This window comes from Carassius carassius, chromosome 20, assembly GCF_963082965.1.
Source record: "Carassius carassius chromosome 20, fCarCar2.1, whole genome shotgun sequence".
Classification (NCBI taxonomy): domain Eukaryota; kingdom Metazoa; phylum Chordata; class Actinopteri; order Cypriniformes; family Cyprinidae; genus Carassius; species Carassius carassius.
Window position 1 is genome coordinate 9,243,574 of NC_081774.1, and position 21,768 is coordinate 9,265,341.

Sequence of the window (21,768 nt, forward strand, 5' to 3'; positions counted from 1 at the left end):
AATCTGTTCAAATGAAGTCTGAACTCCTCTTTTGCTGGAATCACTCTTTTAGGATCCACCACGGAGGTGATGCATCATCCAAAGATATTAAATTTTTTATTTTGCTTTATGTGTTTTTCACTGCCTCGGTTAGACTCTGAAGCCATCATTTGCTCATGGAGTCAATCTTTTCAGAACCTTGGAGAGTTCTCCGTATCTGTGGCACTACTACCTGCCTCCCAAGAGGGGTCACCCTAGAGTAATTTGCGTTTAATTACTGCATATAAACTACTTGGGATCACCTTGCCAAAAAAAAAAAAGAAAAACATTTTTTTTGGTCAGTAATAAAATTGATCGCCAGTTACACTCTTAAAAGGAATGTTGCTAAACGATACCAGAATAGTATAATTTGGTTTATAACCATACCTTTTAAAATATAGTTCGTATTTTTGATTTTTTGTTTGTTCAAATTATTTTTTTTACATATTTTTTTGCATATTCATATTGTAATTGCAATTATTAATATTGCATGGTTTTATAATCTTGATGGCTATATTAGGGTTTTGTCCCCCATATTGTGCCATACGTTTATTTTTATTGTCATTTGAATTTGTAGAAGAAAATAAAACAACAGTAACAACTGAATACATTCAAAAATGATTGACACTGGACATGAATAAATATACATAAACAAGTAAAACACAATATAAAAACTGAAAAGTTGAAAATCAAGTTCCAGTAAAATATTTTCACAATCCTCTATGTATTTATCATGTGTTTATAAACCCAGTTTTCTTTTTATAAATAATTTACAAGAGAGAGAGTGTGTTGAGACTGAGAGTCTAATTGAATGATTGTGCGCCAGGAAGTTGCAACTAAATGAAAAAAAAAGAAAAAAAACCTTTAAAGAACCATCTTTTTTTATAGATTTAATGGACAAATTTAGGCAAAAAATATACCCTGGCACCTGGGGTTACTAAAGCAAACATGATGAAAAACTGCAGACTCATGACACTGTCACCGACAATAATTCAGTTCATAAGGCAGATATGTTATCTGGTTTCTAGAGATGTAGGCAATAAGACTATAGCGCAAAAGAGCATAATATCGGTGCTCTTCACCTCTGCGTGATGTAATACAAAGAATATGACTCTATTAGTGTGGCACAACATTAGTCATATTAGCCAGAGAAGGCTCAGAGTATGGATCTTTACAGCCCATTTCCCCCTTAGTAGCTATAATTAGGGTAGTTTTTGTGTAAAGTGCCCTTTTGAAGGGCAACAGAAAGTCTCCTTGAAGGGTGATTAGAAAAAGCTTTTTCTCTCTCCCACATGTTAGATATTTATGTTAAAAAGGTAATACTGAATCCATGAAGAACTAAGAAAGAAAAAAAGAGAATGTGGACTAGGATATATATATCCATAGCTTATGTATAGCCTGTCGTAGCCTACCTGTTTCAACAGAGCCATTATCGCAGATTCACATGAATATAATTCACTTCAAATGGATAATAGAGAGCTTTTAACATCGACTTGCCTTCATAATTGTGCCTGTTGAGAACCTCCATCATCCTGTTATCAACGGGCCTCTTCCTTTAAATAAGGGGAGACCAAAAGAAAATGAACTACAATGTTCCCAAAAAATTTAACAAATTTATTAGCAAACAAATCGATAACAATATATATCAAATCAAAAAAAAAGAAACTACATTGTAGAGCAAAAACTCATTCCCCCCCATGAAAGATGTAAATAGCCAGCCAACCTCTTATGGACCCCTATACAATCCCAACTTTAGCACACACCACAATTCCAAGTAAAGTTACATGACACAAACCCCAAAATCATATTAAATAAAAATAAAACATACTCAGACCAACACCAAGAAATCCACTCCACTGCAAACTTAAGTCTCATGCAAATGGTTGGTGTGATTTAAAGCATCAATATAGTACAAAGAGTACAAGAGTTGGCTGGCAACACGAGGCTGGGAAGTGAGGTTCAAACAAGAAAAAAATAAAAAAACACCCCACTAGCCAGTACGATTCACAACATCTATACACATAGCGCTGGAGGCATACAGCGCACACCTATCGGTACTAGCTAGATGGGGAAATCAAAACAAAACAAACTCTAGAAGAACTGCGATCAACTAAACCTAATACAAAAACATAATTAACAATACAAATTAATACACAAAAAAACCCACAAAATGCATTTCTTTAATCTTGTTAGAAAATAAAACCAAGACACTTACAAAAAAACCCTCAAATTACCTGCAACACCACCACTAATCCTGGACTAACTTCCAAGATGGAAACGGGCGTGACCAGCGGCCTACAAATCCACACTATTTGGCGTCTGCATTAAAACAATTCCCGAATTAAATAAAAGTCTTCATAAATATGAAACGAGTTTCGTACAAAAACAATCAATATTTGCTTGGCCTACCTTCTCAACCAGACCACGTCTGTACACCACCACACCAGGGAAGGCTACCAAACAGCGCAAATCAGCCTTTCGCCGAGCCCCGCCCCCCTTAGTTACTGTTGCTACTTCCGACAAAAAAATGGTCAAACAAGACCAGCGCGACAGATTGCCATGACGGGAAGAGGTATACCCGTGCGTGTCAGTCCTTTTTTTGGAGTAATACCTCCACGATATCCTCCAGATCGAGGCAAAAGGGGTTACAGAATGCTGTGGAGGGAAAAAAAGCGAAATCTGAGAAACACCATGACCTGTACCTCAAATGCAAGTCATGCTCTTGCACTGCCGGGAAAGTTCCCTTTCATATGTTATGGTCTATTATTGTCTATTGCGAGTAGCTACAGTATTTTTATTATTATCTTGGTGAGTAAAGGTTTTAAAAATGATAACTAAATACTAATTAGCCTTTCGCTGGCCCCTCCCCCAAAACGGCCATTGTCCAATCACACATCATAGCAACCGTTACTATGTGAGGCATTTCCGACAAACTTTGACTCCAAGCAAGGTACTGAAGCGGTGCGCCCACGGCGTTTGTAAATTCGGACACTAGAATAGAGCTGTAATCGGGCCTTAGAAGTTAGGCCCGACAGGACCCAAGCCCGACAGTTTTCGGCCCGAGCAAGACAAGTACATTTTGATTGACAGCTTTTTAAAAGCCCGAACCCGTTTACAGCCCGACATTATTCAAATGTACGCACGCACACAGCTCTTTTGCCTTTTGTCAAGAATGAGTCATTTATACATGTTTCAACATAATTTATACATGACTAACGTAATAGGCCACTTGGAAGTTTGAACGAAGAAATAAAATAAGTCCTCTGTGACATCGTAACATCTCAGAACTCTAAATAGCCCTAGGTATAGACTCATTTAGCCTATAAATAGGCCAACGCACCAATAAAAACGAGTCTTTCTTAAAAATATTAATTATGATAAATTCTAAATTAAGATGGGTATTTGGCAACAACGAAATTATTTAAGATAAAGACTCTGCCTTATTTGCTTCCCCATAGCAGCTGAAATTTAATAAAAGAATAATGCCAACATTAGCCTATATAGGCTAGCCTATATAGCTACATTATCACATTTAAGACTCAATTAGTATTTAGTTATAATTTTTAAAACCTTTACTCACCAAGATAATAATAAAAATAGCTACTCGCAATAGACAATAATAGACCATAACATACATACAGTCGGCATCTAGTCATAGCTGGGGGCGTGGCGAGGGCGGAGTCGGCGTGGGGGAAAGCACTGCGAACATCGTGTGTATCTGAATGACAAAAATGCACATATTGAGCGCTCATTCCCAGAGACGCGTAGAACAATTTTAGTCTCTTTTAACTTTAATATTCATATATATATTTGATTCATTTTACAGCCCTAATATAGATGTATTCATTCAAAAATAGCCAAATTCCGTGACGTTCTGCTTTATACAGCAAGTTCTATTTTTGACTGGATTCCGCAATTCAATCGTTTAGCAAACACAGACGGGGTGAATTTATGAATGAAAGTGTAAAAGTTCTGACACAAAACTAAGTTGTTACGTTGTCCACATGCTTTTTTAAGTGGGTAAACGCGTTTATGTTCGACACTAGGCTAACGTTACATAGTTTTGCTTAAGGTAGAATGATAAGGCTAATTATATATACATGCCACTTTCTGAAACAACCTTACACAGTTTTGATAGCGTTAATAATGAACACAATGTTAACGTAGCCTGCCTGTGATGAATGCCGACTGCACACATACACATGCTTAGTCTTGGGATTTCCACAACTTCCCTTGATCATCCTCACAACTTATTGATTGTAGCCATTTTGTCATCATTTCCGGTTCTGTATGTTTATTAGGAAGGATGTAGAACTTCATTTCATAATTTGTTAGTTTATTGTAGGTAAAGAAAACGACACAACAACTCTTCGGCATGATTGTCCCATGTATTTCAATTGGCGCCAACGCAATGTTTTCCCCCACGGGCTAAATTCACATCACGTGACGGGGCGTTCCCGGGGGTGTTCCCAGACCAACCGTCTGTATCTATATGAAAGAGAACTTTCCCGGCAGTGCAAGAGCATGACTGGTACACAAGGCTGTGCTGGTTGCATTTGAGGTACAGGTCATGGTGTTTCTCAGATTTCACTTTTTTTCCCTCCACGGCATACTGTAACCCCTTTTGCCTCGATCTGGAGGATATCGCGGAGGTATTACTCCAAAAAATGTCACTGACATGCACGGGTATACCTCTTCCCGTCATGGCAATCTGTCGTGCTGGTCGTGTTTGACCATTTGTTTGTCGGAAGTAGCAACAGTAACTAAGGGGGGCGGCGCTCGGCGAAAGGCTAATTGAGTCTTAAATGAATAATGTAGACATATAGGCTAGCCTATATAGGCTAATGTTGGCATTATTATTTTATTAAATTTCAGCTGCTATAGCGAGTCTTTATCTTAATTAATTTCGTTATTGCCAAATACCCATTTTAATTTATCTTAATTAAAATTTTTAAGAAAGACTCGTTTTTATTGGTGCGTTGGCCTATTTATAGGCTAAATGAGTCTATACCTAGGGCTATTTAGAGTTCTGAGATGTTACGATGTCACAGAGGACTTATTTTATTTCTTTGTTCAAACTTCCAAGTGGTCTATTACGTTAGTCATGTATAAATTATGTTAAAACATGTATAAATGACTCATTCTTGACAAAAGGCAAAAGAGCTGTGTGCGTGCGTACATTTGAATAATGTCGGGCTGTAAACGGGTTCGGGCTTTTAAAAAGCTGTCAGTCAAAATGTACTTGTCTGGCTCGGGCTGAAATCTGTCAGGCTCGGGTCCTGTCGGGCCTAACTTTTAAGGTCCGATTACAGCTCTATTCTAGTGTCCGATTTACAAACGCTGTGGGCGCACCGCTTCACCATCTTGCTTGGAGTCAAAGTTTGTCGGAACTGCCTCACATAGTAACGATTGCTATGATGTGTGATTGGACAATGGCCGTTTTGGGGGAGGGGCCGGCGAAATGCTAATTCCACACAACAGATTGGACCTCTTCTCTAGGCCTCCCTAGAGGTGCCCGCTTAAAAACCCTCTACCTACCTGGCCACGCCCTCTACTAATTGCCACCTCACCGGCTACAATCCTCAAGCCTTACTACATCAGATAAAGGGCCGACCGTGCATATCATTTGACTTTGAGTCCTTGTCGTTAAAGGTACACCGAGGTCTGTCATTATGACTAAATACAGTTTGGAATCAACGTTCTCTTATTAAATGGTCTGATCTCTTCTGTTTTCGCCACAAGTGGCCACTGACGTCAAGTAGCCCTGAGTGCAGTCTGGACGATGGGGCGGGGCGACACGTTGGGGCGGAGCGACACGTGTCGCCCCGCCCACCTCAGCGGTTATTGGTTTATGATTAAGATGAGCTTATTGGTGTACAGATGAGTGACGATTTTACAGCTTATTGGTATAGAGAATTATGACGCTGTGAGCAGGATTGGATTGCGGAAGTAGACACTCAGATGAATAAACTTTTAATATTAATTAACAAGCGAATATAAATGTTGTGTTTTTGTATTTATTGTTGCGTTTCCACAACATCCCGTATAAATACAAAGAGTTTTGGATTACGACGAACAGAACAGAAATAAATGGTCTAATTTACAATTACTCCCTCAACGGCTGTAGACGCTACCTCGGCATTACCCGCTGGTTTTTGAAAATGACACGGCAATATAATGCGAAGTATGGTTATGTAGATAGTCATGGAGTACCTTGATTTATATATTCAAATTATATACACACACATATATATATATATATATATATATATATATATATGTATGTATGTGTGTGTGTTTGTAACAAATTGTCACCAGTCTCTGAACGTCACCAATAATATACTGAACATTCCCTTAGCCCCTACGAAAATTTACCATGGTTCTGCTACAAAAACTATAGTTAAACTATGGTGTTTTTATAATTACAGCACATGGTAATTAATATGCCAACAAATATTTTTACTACGATAAATCCATGGTTACTTTTTGCAAGGAAGGAACTATACAGGTTCTAAAGAACTTGCCTAAAAACACTCGTCACTTTCTGTTATTTGTTTTCTGAACTGCACTACTGAAAACCTCATTAATCCTGAATTGATTTAGTTACCCGCTTCTATATAAAACATAATACATTAAATCACCCCTTTAAACACTTTATAAAATCATTGGTAATTTAAATATTACACCGAATTGTCACAACTAAATTAAGAATTCATTATGAGCAATGCATAGCAAATGATGTTACCCTAAAATATGAGAAACCTTAAAGAATGATAGACTGATGTAAATGACTGAAACCTGTTGTCATGCACATGTTTGCCATAGCTTTTTTATTAAAACATTATACACTGCAAAGTTTAACTTTAAATGACATCAATTAATACATCAAAACCAGTTGATCTCAGTTCATTCTTTATTTCCCTTCAATGAACACACAAATGTGTTTCATGCCGCAAAAAAAAACAAAAAAAAAAACAACAGTCCTTGGAACCAAATCCTGTGTAAACAAAAGCCCATAAGATCACCATGCTGACCTCTTCCCTGTACCCTGGTGGGTATGACTTGAAAAGGGCTCTGCACTGCAAGCATTCCCTGATGCTGTACATCCGTCTGAACTCGTTCTGGTAGACAGGAGGACAATTCTTCCAGTTGGCCACAACTTATAGTGTAAAGACAAAATACAGGAAAGATAATAATAATAATAAAAAGGTTAAACAGCCTCATACTACAAAGTTCAATTGGAGAATGAGCATTAAACAGGGGGAAATCTTACTGTCTAGCCAGGCAAAGTGTGCCGCTTTCTGGAAAACTTCTTGAGTGACCACATCCCTAAACCATCTGCAAACCAGAGAAAGTGTCAAATATGCAGAGTCACCCGCTGACAAAATAACTTCACTGAGGATTTCCAGGGGAAGCTGTTGAATCAAAAACATACATAGGTTTATTTATACATGTATATAAAAGTTATTAAACATTATATAAACACTGACTACAGACAACCTTGCTTTAAACAAACTCTATAGATTGTTGTCACAACTGCATACTCATTCTTTTATAATACCACTAATAAAATGTTAATATATACAGTACTGTGCAGAAGTATTAGGCATGTTAGTATTTTCACATTGAAAAAAATAGTTTTAAGCCAATTATTTATATCTTTTGCTGTAGTGTGTCAGTAGGATATATTAGTTTACATTTCCACACATTCATTTTGCCATTAATTGTAATGTAGGGTATGGTTCAGACAATGTAATTTTGTCAACAAAATGTGCACTTCACTAAAGTTCGACTGTATATACATTGGCTTAACTTGATTTGACCATCAAATTATTATACTATTTCTTTATCTATGAGTATATTATATGTATATAAAGATTTTTTAAGTGTTTATCAGGCTCTAAAACAGTGCAAGATTAATATATATATATATATATATATATATATATATATATATATATATATATATATATATATATATATATATATATATATATATATATATATATATAATAGTCTTGAATTTGCATTAATCACATCATTTGTTTTCAGAAAGTTTTCCCATTTCATAACAAAACAATTAATTGAATGCTCGTATTGCAAATACTAGCTGCTTTGTGATGTCTTTATTGTGTTTATTGTAGTTTTATCCAGTATACTATGGTGTGAGACACTATAATGGCTGGCCGGATTCCTCTGGTTTTGCTGGCCTGTGTCTCCTTCAACCCCATTACCCACCAGCACATGGAGCTGTTCGAGCTGGCTAGAGACCACATGCACCAGACGGGTTAGTGCCACCTGTTCATTTACCTGAAATTGGCCATCATCTGTTATTAGGCCAAAATTGGCCTCCTTTCCACCGTCCCATTGGACCTGTCGCTTTCAAGAGATTTCTGTTATGTAACTGCATTTTGGTTTATTTTTTTTTGTTTGTTTAATTCTAGTCTAAAGTGTGCTTAAATATTTTATTAACGATAGAAAGACAGACAAATAAAATAATAGTTTTTATTTTTATTCTAAAGGTTAGTGAACATTTAGTCTTCCTTCTTTTTTTTTTTTTTATATATATTTGATAATTCAGGCTTTTATGTCCCTTATACTATAATATTGGAGAATTTGGGGTTCTTACTTAAGGTGGAAAGAAACACAGCAAGAATATGCAATTTGGTTCATTTGCTAGTATTTATTTGCCAAAAAGTTGAAAGATGAACTTCATAATAGAATACTTACATAAAATGCATATAAAATTCAGTTGTCAGTCTGTATCTCCCAATAATGTGTCTTAGTAAGATGTTATAAATACTTAGTTTTTGGATCAAACCTCTGAGGGGGCCAAAACATATAATTAGGTGCTTTACCAATATGATAAGAATACATTTATATTTATGAGAATAAATATAAATGTTAACAAATAAGCATTCCTAAAAAGCCTGACTTGATATTTTAATGTTAGTTTTCAATAAATAAATAAATGTAGTAGATTATGTAGATAGGTTTTTCAGCAAAGGTTCGATCATTTTACTAATTTAGAGGCCTTAAAATTGTGTGTATCAAATATAACACAGCTTGCTTTATAGGTTTAAAAATATCTTTATTATGCAGGGGCTTTTCTTTTTCTCAGTGAAAATATACTTGCTTAAGTTCAAGTGTCATCAGCAAAAAAAAGGGCTTTGTAGCTGCTGCTGTCTACAATGCAAGCAAGCATTTCAAGTTTTGTTGATTATAATTGGAACATTTTGTTATGTTGCACTGCTAGCTTTCAGTGTCGACGTGGTGTAACTGCGCCTCTCGAAAAACTCAGCATGGCGCTGGCACGCTGACATTTTTGCTTGTGTTTATTTACAGTACACAGAGTACTCTAAAATTGCTCGCAGATATAGCCTAACAAGTTACCAAAATAGCTTGCATATGATATGACCTCAAGAGTGGCCGGAAACGTGTTTGTGGTTGCATGTCACTTTTAAAAATGCATTTTATTGATGAATTCTGTTTTATAATGTCTTGCATGTGCAGCTAAATGAGAAACCGCAAAAACAATTGCAGTATGATGTGAATTCATCTCGACTGTGCAAAATTACAGCATTATTTGGCAAAAACATTAAGCATTTAGCAACTCATTAGAGTCCGTGTGTGTATGCAAAGCTTGTGTTAATTTGTGTGCAGTGGCTTATAAACTTTTGCAGGGCTGCAGCACTTAGAAAAGGAATCAACGTCTCTTTAATAATCCAGCAATCATTTACATTTCATTCATATGCTCTGTGTTTTATAGGAATAGTTCACCCAACCATGAAAATTTGCTGAAACTTTTCTCACTGTAGAATCAGCTGTTTGGACTTTCATTATGATGTCACCCATTCACTGCAGACAGAGGATCTATTGGTGGGCAAATAATGTCATAAATTTCTCCTGTATCCGATGGAGAATAAACGAATAAACATTTTAGATGACCTGAGCAGGGGCGGATCTACCGGGGTGGCATGGGGTGGCAAATGCCACCCTTAAAGAAAGCCTTGCCACCCCAGTTGGCAGCAACGAATTAAAAGGTATGGCCAATTTGAAAATTTACGAGCGCGAATCTCCAATGTCAGACTGCTGCAGTCAATGCAGCCAGCACGAGAAGACGACAGATCGGCAATAGACTATATTTTACATTTGTTTGGAAAACTTTATGTGTGCGCGCAAAGCGACGGACGTTTTTGAATGAATAAATAAAAAGTACGGCTGTACATTTAAAGGAGCTGTATGTAAGAAATCTATTTCAATTAATCATAAAATGGCCCTGATGTGTCACTAGACATTAAGAAATCATGTTCATTTCAAATACAGCTTTGCTGTAACCTACCCTAACTCCAGTCGGATAAAAATGTCTAATGTTACTAAATCAAAAATAACTCATTATAATTCAGAAATTCGTCGTGACAAAGTCTGAAATAAAACCAGAATTTGTATTGGAGATGCTTTTGAAAGATGGAGACGGCTGAAAACGGAGAAGAATTTGCCAACGTTGCTAATTTTCTCCTGGACAGGTAAGATTCATCTATGCTTGGCTAACTTGTACTTGATGTCAATGGACATTTCATATATTCATGACAGTTGAACAAAGTTATGCATGTTTGTGCAAAGTAACATAACGTTAGCTCACATGGACATATGCTAACATTAGCAATGCATTATAGGAGCCCGTTTCTCTGTCATTATGCTGAGACGCGGAGGAAAACAACATTAGCACGCCCATTATGGCAATTTGAAACGTAATTGAGACAGTAGCCTAATGTTACCTCAGTAAAAATGATTCGTCATTTGTTCTTCACGTATATCGTGGACTAAGTTACACATGCTGCAAGTTGACCTGTATGACCATTGCTAATGTAGTTTAGTTACTCTAACAATATTTTCTGATGGAACTGAAAACAACCCTGTGATAGCCATTGGTGATATTGAATTTGTCCCGCGTTATAATTGCTGTGGCAAATGTTTTGGTTATTTGTTAGCCTACTTATGACAAAAAAGGTGGAGGGGATACACCGCTCTACAGTATTTTTATAGTGATTGCAGTACCAGTTTTGGTCACAATCCTACATACGGCTCCTTTAATCAAATCTCAATATGGACCAGTGTCTGTGAATATTAAAGGTCAAAGAGACTGCAATTATTGTTCTACACGTCTCTGGGATCTTTGTGTGCACACAGAAGCACGCGTGGTGTTTTCAGCGCTTCACTATATTGACACATGATGTAGGCTACAACATGTGCACACCAGCGCGCTATGAGAGGATTTCACCATTTCATTTGATAAAACTATCGTCATTCATTCGTATCGTACACAGACATAAACTGCACTGTCTTTACGACAACCTGTCAAAATAAAATTTTGGTATAACTTCAAGAAATTTAAACAGAAATATAGTACTATTGCACAGTAGATTATGATATACCTCAAGTAGGCCTAATTATTATTTATTTATTTATTATTTACTAATTATTATTATTATAATTAGCTAATAATAATAAAAGTATATTAAAAAACACAGAAACTCTGTCTACAACCCACCACCACAAATGTCTACAACCCGCCAAAATAAAAGTTTGGTCTAACTCAAAGAAATTATGTAAGAAATTGCACAGTAAAATATACTTAAAAAAGATCTACTAAAATGCTCTTTTAAAGGAATATCACACAAGTTTTCATAGATGTTTTAATTTAAACTCACAAAAACAATAACCATATTTTTCAAAAACAATTTCTAAAAGTACATTTGTATTTGTGCCTATAATGTTTATTTATTAATTATTATTGTCAGCTAATAAAACCTATGCTTCAGAGACCATATTCATATAACATCATGCTAAATGTAGATCTTGACTGGTTGAGTTAGATGGTGATTAACACTAAACAGTAGAAAATCAGTTGAGTCTCCCCATCTGTAAATATGTCATTGGCTGTTAAAGTCTTGTGTTTCTTATAATAAATTGACATGTTGATAACACTTAATCTTTCAGAATGCTCTCAATTACATGTCGATGCATACTGTATGCATTAGTGAGAAACAGTTTCAAATGTGACACTGGTGTAAATGGTGTAAATCCTGCTGAATATGAAGGAGTTTTTTTATGTTTCTTATTTTGTATATACAGTCACAGTCAAAAAAAAGTTTGCTTCCCCTCTCACACATCTGCCACTCATCACCTGTGTCTTAACCTTAATGCCTTTCCTGTGATAATGCCCCATATCTAAGTGAGATCACATTGCATGGTCACTTATTCCTTATATGAACGGTTTCAAATGCAAGACATTGATTGCACGAGATTAAGTTTGTAAATGGCAGCCTGTGCCCTTTTGTAGTGTGTACATATACTATTTATCATCAAACTGTGAAAACTGTGACTAAATTTCAGTATATATATGTCTGCCATATGTTGCCACCCCTCAAAAATTCCTTCCCCCTTCTCGCCACCCCATCAATATTTTTCTAGATCTGCCCCTGGACCTGAGGGTCAATTTTCTGCAAATTTTAATTTATGGGAAATTTGATCAGTTCATGCTTTTTCTGGGTATTGAACACATTTTGTTAGCATTGGTATAATATTTGAGCTACAGGAGCTTGAAATGCTTTATATTTGGTTAACACTTTAGTATAGGGATCAATTATTACTATTAGTTACTTGCTTATTAGCATGCCTGTTATTAACATATTAGCTGTTTGTTAGTACTAATAAAGCATTTAATCAATGACCATATTTTACATCCCTAATCCTACCCAATACCTAAACTTGATCTCACTAACTGTTAATAAGCAGCAAATTAGGAGTTTATTGAGCCAAAAGTCATAGTTAATGCTTTGTTAATAGCGAGAATTGGACCTTTAAATAAAGTAAAGTACATCTAATCTTTTTGGGATATGTTGTCTCTCTCCATCTCGTAGGTCTGTATCGTGTGGCGGGTGGGATTGTATCTCCTGTCGGTGATGACTATGGTAAACAGGGTCTTGTTGCTTCGAAACACAGACTGGCTATGTCAAGACTTGCCCTGCAGAGCTCTGACTGGGTTTCTATAGACGACTGGGAGAGCCAGCAGGAGGACTGGAGAGAGACTGTGTAGTGACCATGAGGTTAATATAAAGAACAATTTTACAAAAGTGTCCTACATTGGCTTCTTAACCATGACTAACACAAATCATTTATTTAATCAAAACTTTGACAAGGCAAGTAACTTTCCTGAGTCTTTTAACACAATTGGGACACTGGCTGTAAAGGAAACATTAACCGGTTTTGACAGATGGGGTGCTAAATGCTGATTCCACCTCCATTATCCCAGAAACTGCTCAGAAGTGCAGCGATAGAGTCATCTTTGATGATAGGAAAGTGGCTTTTTTTCTTTACTTCAAAAGCACTGTTCAAATTTTAAACATACTGTCGTTATTATTATGAATGACAGTTTATGATACAGCATACAGTTACGTCTGAAGTAGGCTTATCCTTCTCCTAAATGAACTGATGGTTCACATTAGAGTGTTACATCTCACATATGAATACCCAAAAGTCTAATTTATATAATGCAATACTGTATATGCAAAAATAATGGCACACATTGGCAAAGGTATATAGACATGGAATATAGATATTCAATCTCTACTGTAGAAATATTTCAAGATGCAATTATATTTTATATGTTGCCTTTATATATGAATTCACCTTGCATTACCCTCTATAAAGGACTTCACAAACTCACTGTCATCTTCAAAATATCAGAGCTGAACTAAAGCCAAAACTTTATAGGAGTTGAATCCTTAAATTCCCCGTGTATGAGATATCAAACAGCCACCCTACTATCCATCCATCAAGGTTTTCGTTTTGCAAACGTGCCAGATTCTTGTCCCCTCTCTTCGTCGTGACGTGCCGTTCCTCCTTTTGAATCCCTCAAGACATAGTAAAGTAACAAGAGACTGTTAAAGGACCCCTCAGAGCACTCAAATTTTGTTTTATACCAACTGCTAGCTATGCCCTTAGGTGTCTAATTATGCCAGAGAGGAGGATGGCTGCTCTTGCGCCAGGGGCCCATGCCAGGGCTTTGTCTTTCTAGGTTCGTAATTTACTTCCTGGCAGAATTGGACGAAATCACACAATTGATTATATGCCCTCGCAGTTGACCCTTGTGATGAATTACCAGGTTGAGTTTTTGCTATTTTTAAAGGTTATACAGTAGTGCTATGCTTCATACATGCAGGCTTTGTTACAAAATCTATTCAGCATAGGTTGCGACAATGTGCATTTATTAGTTATGTGCCTTCTGTCTATCTATCTATCTATCTATCTATCTATCTATCTATCTATCTATCTATCTATCTATCTATCTATCTATCTATCTATCTATCTATCTATCTATCTATGTATGGTTTTACCATTCTATATATTCTATTATTTCTATCAGGCCTATAAACATTCAAGAAATCAGGACTTTTGTTAACAAGGCCTATTGAAGTCAACATTCAAAAGTTTGTCTTGAGGAACTTTGCATTTCTTGTTAAAATTACTTTACAATTCAAAAACAATTCTTTGTCTTTTTTAGCTACTTCAATTCAAATCCAATTCAAATTCTGAATGGTGCACATCCCTGATTCTGCTATTATGGTTCTGTTATTGGTTAATTCCAATTTCCATTGTGCAATATATATCTACACAAGTGCTGTTAACTCAACAATTATTCTCTTTATAAAAGTTGCACACTCCTATCTGCATTTAAGCATCAACAAAGCTTATAATATGCCGCGTTTCCACCGAAATTACCCGGAACATTTGTACTAGGAACTTTTTTTCCCAGGAACTTTTTTCCCCCCAGACCTGTTGCTTTCTGCGTTTCCACCGTGGTGTAAAGTACCGGGAAGATTAGGCAAATAGACTGGTGACGTAGGTCTGCGCGCGTTTCTCAATACAAAGGACGTGCATTCTCGGTAGTGCGGACTTTGTGCATTCGACTCGGGAGTGTGATGTCTGCAACGACGCAAATCCAGTAAAATCTGCAAACAGCAGATAGATGAACACTGAGCTCTCGCTGTTTGCGTGAGCTCACATTTTTAAATAGGTGCTGTCTTTATAAATAAACCACAGATTTGAGTTTTAAACAACTACATTCTCGCCTGAAATATTTTTAAAATTACATTTCATGACATTTCATGACACAATAACAGTAATATTTTGAAAATGTTGATCCGAATAAATGGTGGTTGAACTCAATCAATGCTGCGTGAACTCAACCAATCAGGATGTTCAAGTCCCGCCCCCGAAACTTCAGGAACTTTGAAAAAGTACCACCTCGCCAGCAGGGACTTTCTGAGGGGCATTTTTTTTTACCCGGAACTTTATTTAGTTCCTGGTTCCTGCGGTGGAAACACACCGAGTACCAGGCCAAAGTCCCTAGTTCCTGGGTAAAGTTCCTGCGGTGGAAACGGGGCAATAGCCTCTTGTGAGAGACTGGAGAAGTTGAGATACACATCTACTGTAGAGGCTCATGTAATTTAGTGTGAATGTAAAGCTTCTCCTACATTCATAAGATGATTATCTACACAGTATGGCCATTCTTGCTCACCATTGCTTATCTGCTGTTTGTTTTTCCCTGACTCACTTAACACAGGTACCACTACGACCGCATAGCTGCACAGTACCACAGCAGCAAGGACCTGCCCGCAGTCTCTGGTAAGCCTCCTCTCAATCTTTATAAATTGGCACAAGAACCTCTCATCACAGTTCGGTTTCCTCTAAACCTTATCTCTGGCCCAACAAAGCCTTTTCTGTTTTTGCTAATCACTTTAGATAAGTCTGATGCATTTAAAACAGGCTGTTGTCTTTTCTCTGGCCAGCACAAGCGCTGTTAGGCCTCTTTTCAACAATGCTTTTATTTGGGGTTGCTGTAGAGGAGCATGCTAATGAAGCCTAATACCCTCCATAGGATGACTGAGCGTAAGACAAGCGTGCTCGGACTGTTAATGAAGCTGAGATTAATAGCCAGGACAACTTTATAACAAGACAAGTGCCAAGAATGACAGAACACATGCACACAAATACCCTGTTATCTCAAAACCTTTAAGAGAACTCCCTTATTCAATGCCTGTTCCCCTTTGTTCTATTGCTATTCTTTCATGTGTAATTTCTTTTGTTTGGCTGTGGACTGAAGCAAGGCAATAATCATGTTTTGAACACTGGGGGTGGGTCCAATTTTTTTTTTTTTTTAACCCTTTCAAATAGAAATTGTATTTTTATTTCAAGGAATTACATAATTAAAGGATTTAAATAAATTCAAGGAAATATGTATGAGTGAGTAAAGAGTATGAAATATTCATTTTATAAAACTTTGCAAATAATATTTTTTATTTAAAAATATGGACAATTTCGCTCTATTTGGTATGACTAATATGTCAACAACACTAAAGGAAAAGCATTTCTTGTCTCATCACATTAAATTTTAAATTACACAAATCACACAAATGATTCAGCCTATATTTCAATATGTCAAATATTTCATGTTCAGCTAATTAAATCTTACCTTGCACTTTTTATGTTAAAAACTGAAGCGATGCTGTGGAATTCATGTTCAGTATATGTGAACAGTGTGAACTAAAATTTAACTTTTACAACTTTTTGTCTTTTTACCAACAAACAGTTATGGCCTGGACTGAAGATTACATAAAGAAACTTGTATTCATCCTTCTGTTACAATGATAAATATACATATCAGTCAAAATTAACCTAAAAGATGTTTAAAATCATTGACATTTTTACAGAAAGATTAATTTGATCCTTTTAATTTTAGATTTCATGTTGAATTATCTCAGGGATTATTTTTGATTAAATTGCTTTCATGCAAACCCCATTATAGCCAATTGAAAGAAATCTGGCGCTTACTGAATTAAGCCATTTATGATTGTCTAGAAATATTAGTGTTTATATTGGAATGTGCATAATGCTTTTCTTTACTGTGTTTTTCATGAATGTATTCGTTATTAGAATAAGTATGAAGGGGGTGGTATTTCCCCATGCCCATGCAGTGTGCACATACATTTCTTTAGATCTATTTTTAGTCACAAAAAGTAGAAATAAAGAGCTTTGGTGGGCCGATCGAGGTTCATTTCCTGCCCCCTGCAATTCACGCCTGCTCAAACAAAAGCCAGCTCTCAGACACATGTTATAGCAAGAGAATTAGAGTTAAAAGCATACTATTGATTCTTTCATATCCTGTAAATAACACTGCAGAGGTTGAGCCCTTATATTGCTAGCCATGAAATGATTTCTAATGAGGCGTTAAGGAAAGAAAAATTGAGATTTGAGATGCAAGGGTTGAAGGAGTGTCAAACATTTTGTCTATGAGCCACCACAACATATTGAAAGATGGGGAAATTCATTGATAGCATTGTTTTTTGGTTTGTATTTGCAACTGATACAATAAAAGTAATATGCAAATCTGTTAACAGGCACCGAATCTGTGTTCACTATAATTTCCACTGTGCAGTTTCCAGTATTGCATATCCACAGAGCATATGGGAAAAGAAAACACAACAAACAGTCCAGAGCCCCATTACAATAAGGAGGTTCAGCCAACTCTGGGTTTAAACTTGAACTCTGAGTTGATTTACCCTAAATGGGAAACTCTGAGTTTTCGTTTTCAGAACAGCTAAATTCTGTTAGTTCTGTCGACTCTTGAGTTTGTTGACTGAGTTTAGCATGTGCACAATGACAATGAGATGTCATGATCAATGGAGCTCCAAAATTATGATTATGAAATTATGATTATTATGATTCACCATGGCAACAGTAATGACTTATATTTTGAATGATTGTTTCTGCATGATGAAAATATGCGCAATGAATGAATACCTGCACTGCAAAAAAATGCTTCTTAATTAAAATTTTTATTATTATTATCTTAATTAAAATTTTTGTATTCTTGTTTCCAATCAAAATATTCTTAAATCGAGATGAGTCTTATACTCGTTTCCCCAGGAAACAAGACTAAATACCTTATACACTGTAATTTTCATCTATAGAAATTGCATCTTAACGTAAATATTTTTAGATATATGATCTTGAAATAAAACAAAAATACTCAGTAAGAAAAGCTTTTTTGCAGAGTAAATGAGTGAATGAGGCGTTTAAACATCGCTTACACTTTTAAAAGGGGGAGGAGGCCGAAATAAACTAAAGAAAACCTGCTCCCAACCAGGTAAGGTTCACAGAGTAAGTTACCATGGTAACTGACTCTGAGTATAAATTACCTCTCTTTCAGAAACGGGCTTGACTTACCCTGCTTTTCTGGGTTTGACAAACCACCCATTCTGAAAACAGAAAACCCAGAGTTTCCCTCATATCAGGGTTAGCATACTCAGTTTTCACTTATCCTAGTTTCTGAAACGGTCCCCAAGGGTGTGACAGAAGCTCCTCTGATACAATCTGTATTGTAGTATTTATTAATATTTAGAATTTTATTTTTACATTTTCAGTTTTAATTTTAAGTTTAGTTTAGTAATTAAGTAATTGTAATATTTTTTTTCTTGCTTTTGTATTTTTATTCTTTATAGCTTTATTTAGTTTTAGCTGTTGTAGTTTTATAGTTAAACTTAACATAAACTTATTCATTGCTGTTTAAGTTTTTCAAATAATATTCCGGTAACACTTTAGAATAGGTAACACTTATTAGTTGCTTATTAGCATGCATATTACTAGAATATTAGCAATGTATTAGTGCTAATTAAGAACATATTAATACCTTATTCTAGTTGACCTTATTCTATATTCCTAATCCTACCCAATACCTAAACCTAACAACTACCTTACTAACTATTAATTACGAATTTATTGAGAGAAATGTTGTAGTTAATAGTTAACAAGTGTTACCTATTCTAAAGTGTTACCAATACTCCTATTCTGTTTTATTTTATTTTAGCTTTACTTTCAAAATACCAAAAAGTAGTTTTAATAGTTTTAATTAACAATAACAACAATGTGGGCATCCTGTAAAATTTCTCCTTTTGTGCTTCATGGATGAAAAAATAATAATACTTTTGACAAGAGGACAAATAAATGATGACAAATCACAATGTTGTTCAGAAGCACCTGGTTTTATTATAGACACACTTAAAAGGTGCTGTAAGCTATTTTGTATGGATTGGCACTATTTCATAATCTCTATTAGGTTTCACTGATTTCAGTCTTCTAAATTATAATATCAGTGTCTGTGACAGCTCTAGGTTCTTTACACGGCCGCCATCATTCATGTTAAGCACCATATTCAGCTTCATAAGCTGTTGTCAATTTTGTGCCGTTAATTCGGACAACTTTGACAGTATTTGATGACATTTGATGACATGCTGCTGCTCTCTTGCTCCATCTTTAATTACAACAATTGAATAGTTCCAAAATAGCTAACATTACTAACATCACCTTTAAAAGAATAGTTCACTTAGAAATAAAAATGTACTCACCCTCGGGCCATCCAAGATGTAGAAGTTTGTTTCTTCTTTGGAAGAGATTTGAAAAAAGGTAAAATTTCAGTTGCTCACCAATGGATCCTTTGGAGTGAATAGGGTCCATCAGAATAAGAGTCCAAACAGCTGATAAAAACATCACAATAATCCAAAAGTAATCCACACGACTCAAGTCTATCAACACCTTGTGAAGTAAAAGCTACTTGTTTATAATACACAAATCCTCCAAGACAATTTTAACTAAAAAACATTGCATTCTGCTAAAATATGAGTCCTCTATTTATAATATTGCTTCATCTAATGAAAAAGTTAGCTTGTCTGTATCAGGGGAGAAATATGCACAGATCAAACATAGTTTACAAGTGAAAACAGTTCTAAACAAATATTTTTGGTTTCACCGGAGGAAGTGTTATTATGGATTATGGACAGAAAGTCCTGTGGATTTTAGTGCTGTTTTTATCAGCTCTTTGAACTCTCATTGTGACGGCACCCATTCACTATAGAGGATCCATTGGTGAGCAAGTGACATAATGGTAAATGTCTCCAAATCGGTGCTGATAAAGAAACAAACTCATTTACATCTTGAATGAATACCATACAATCATTAATGTGATCGCTTTGCTCCCCTACAGTGGTTCCTCAGCTGAAGCTGCTTTGTGGAGCAGATTTCATGGACACGTTTAAGGTGCCTGGTCTGGTGGGTCGCTTTGAACTGGTCTGTGTGAGCCGAGGTAGCCTGCAGCCAGACCGGGCTATACATGAGTCCGACTTATTGTCCAGGCACTGGCGGAGCATCTGTCTGGTTCGGGAGTGGGTCCACAATGAGATCAGTGCTACAGAGGTCCGACGAGCCCTATGGAGAGGCCAGAGTGTAAAATATCTCTTACCAGACTCAGTTATTGATTACATAAGAGAGCACAAGACCGAACAAAGACGTTAAACTATGACCTCTTGTCAAGCATACAATACAAGACTGATGCATAAGAAATAGCCCCCAGTGGTCTTAGTCATAAGTAGTAGCAAAATATGTATCAAAAGAATCACTTTTCATATAGAAGATGCGAAAGCAGTTGTAGTGGAGTTGCATATTTTTTCTTGTGTGAAATGAACGTTATCCATGACCATGTTTTCCTAGTGTAATGTGTGGAGAGGGATTTAGGAATTTATCCTGTCTCTGCAGGAGTTAGATTTGCCAGATCACTGCAGAGCTGTAGGTCTATGTTCGGCAGGCCTGGGATTTGTTGACTTTTCCTGAATGTCACAAGGAAGATAAATAACAGAGCCTTTACACTTTGGATAGTAAACATTGTTTCTTCCATTTCCATTTCCATTTGCACAGAAAGCGTCATTCATGTTGTCAGATCACTAAAGATGTTTCATTAAGCTTTGTCAGTGGGGGGGGGGGGGTGAGTTTCAGACAAAATAAAATAGAAGAATGTAGCTTAGGACATTTGAGGCAGTGACTATACGAATCGTTTTTTTTTTCCTTGTACCACTGACTGTGAGTTTTGGCTCAACCCGGCTAGTTGCTATAAGGGTGTTTTTTGAAGAGTTGAAGCCCTCCTGCTGACAGTCTTTGTGTGTGGAGTTTGGGCTTTAAAGAAGGCCTTTATTCATGCTGTCTTGAAAGAAAAGCCAGACGAATTAATTCAACACAACTAGTCCCACTCTTCTAGATGGCCGCTGCTTTGCACAAAGGGCTGTGTGTGCCAATTCAAAGCAACAGACACTTTTGACTGACAGATGAAAGGAGTGACAATGCAACTTGATTTTAAATCAAGCACAAACCTACTTTTATTTTATTTGAAGAACAAATAGACTTCAAAATTATGTATTTTATGTGAATTAATCTAAGAAGACAATTGAAATTGTTTTTTTATTTCTACATTATATTAAAGAAATAAGCATTATGTGTAAGATTATTTTTGTTATTGATAGCATGTTGCTACATTAAATGGGGTAAGTTGTCACAATGGGACCTACCATTAAACACTATCATCTTTGTCAGTGAAATTAAATCAGTAATACAGCAACACGTGTGTGCGTGTGTGTGTGTGTATATATATATATATATAAAAAGCTCGTCACTTTAATTTGGTTAATTAAATGTTTTATTTTTTTCATCCCTGGCATAGATCTCATTTATTTTTTTATTTATTGAGATGTATATGTTTGTATTAATATTAATATTAATATAAAATTGCATTGATGGATCCAAACACTACGGTTTCCATAACAAAGAAGACAAAATAAGTTCACAAATAATCGGATTCCCGTT

At 36.0% G+C, this 21,768-nt stretch overlaps 1 protein-coding gene across 1 annotated transcript; it reads left to right on the forward strand.

Annotated features, from left to right (window-relative positions):
* Positions 1-8,166: 8,166 nt before the first annotated feature.
* On the forward strand, positions 8,167-20,930 carry LOC132096981 (nicotinamide/nicotinic acid mononucleotide adenylyltransferase 3-like). Its single transcript, XM_059502659.1, has 3 exons — positions 8,167-8,305; positions 12,942-13,116; positions 20,109-20,930. The coding sequence occupies exons 1-3, from the start codon at positions 8,197-8,199 to the stop codon at positions 20,428-20,430; spliced, it is 606 nt and encodes a 201-aa protein (XP_059358642.1). The 5' UTR covers positions 8,167-8,196; the 3' UTR covers positions 20,431-20,930.
* The last annotated feature ends 838 nt before the right edge of the window (positions 20,931-21,768 follow it).

What these genes read in the sequence shown, in the direction of transcription:
- LOC132096981 (XM_059502659.1), top strand. Translation starts at nt 8,197, where the DNA reads ATGGCTGGCCGGATTCCTCTGGTTTTGCTGGCCTGTGTCTCCTTCAAC. An exon ending in AGACCACATGCACCAGACGG is followed by an intron (nt 8,306 to 12,941) that starts GTTAGTGCCACC and finishes TCCATCTCGTAG; the next exon opens with GTCTGTATCGTGTGGCGGGT. An exon ending in GACTGGAGAGAGACTGTGTA is followed by an intron (nt 13,117 to 20,108) that starts GTGACCATGAGG and finishes AATGTGATCGCT; the next exon opens with TTGCTCCCCTACAGTGGTTC.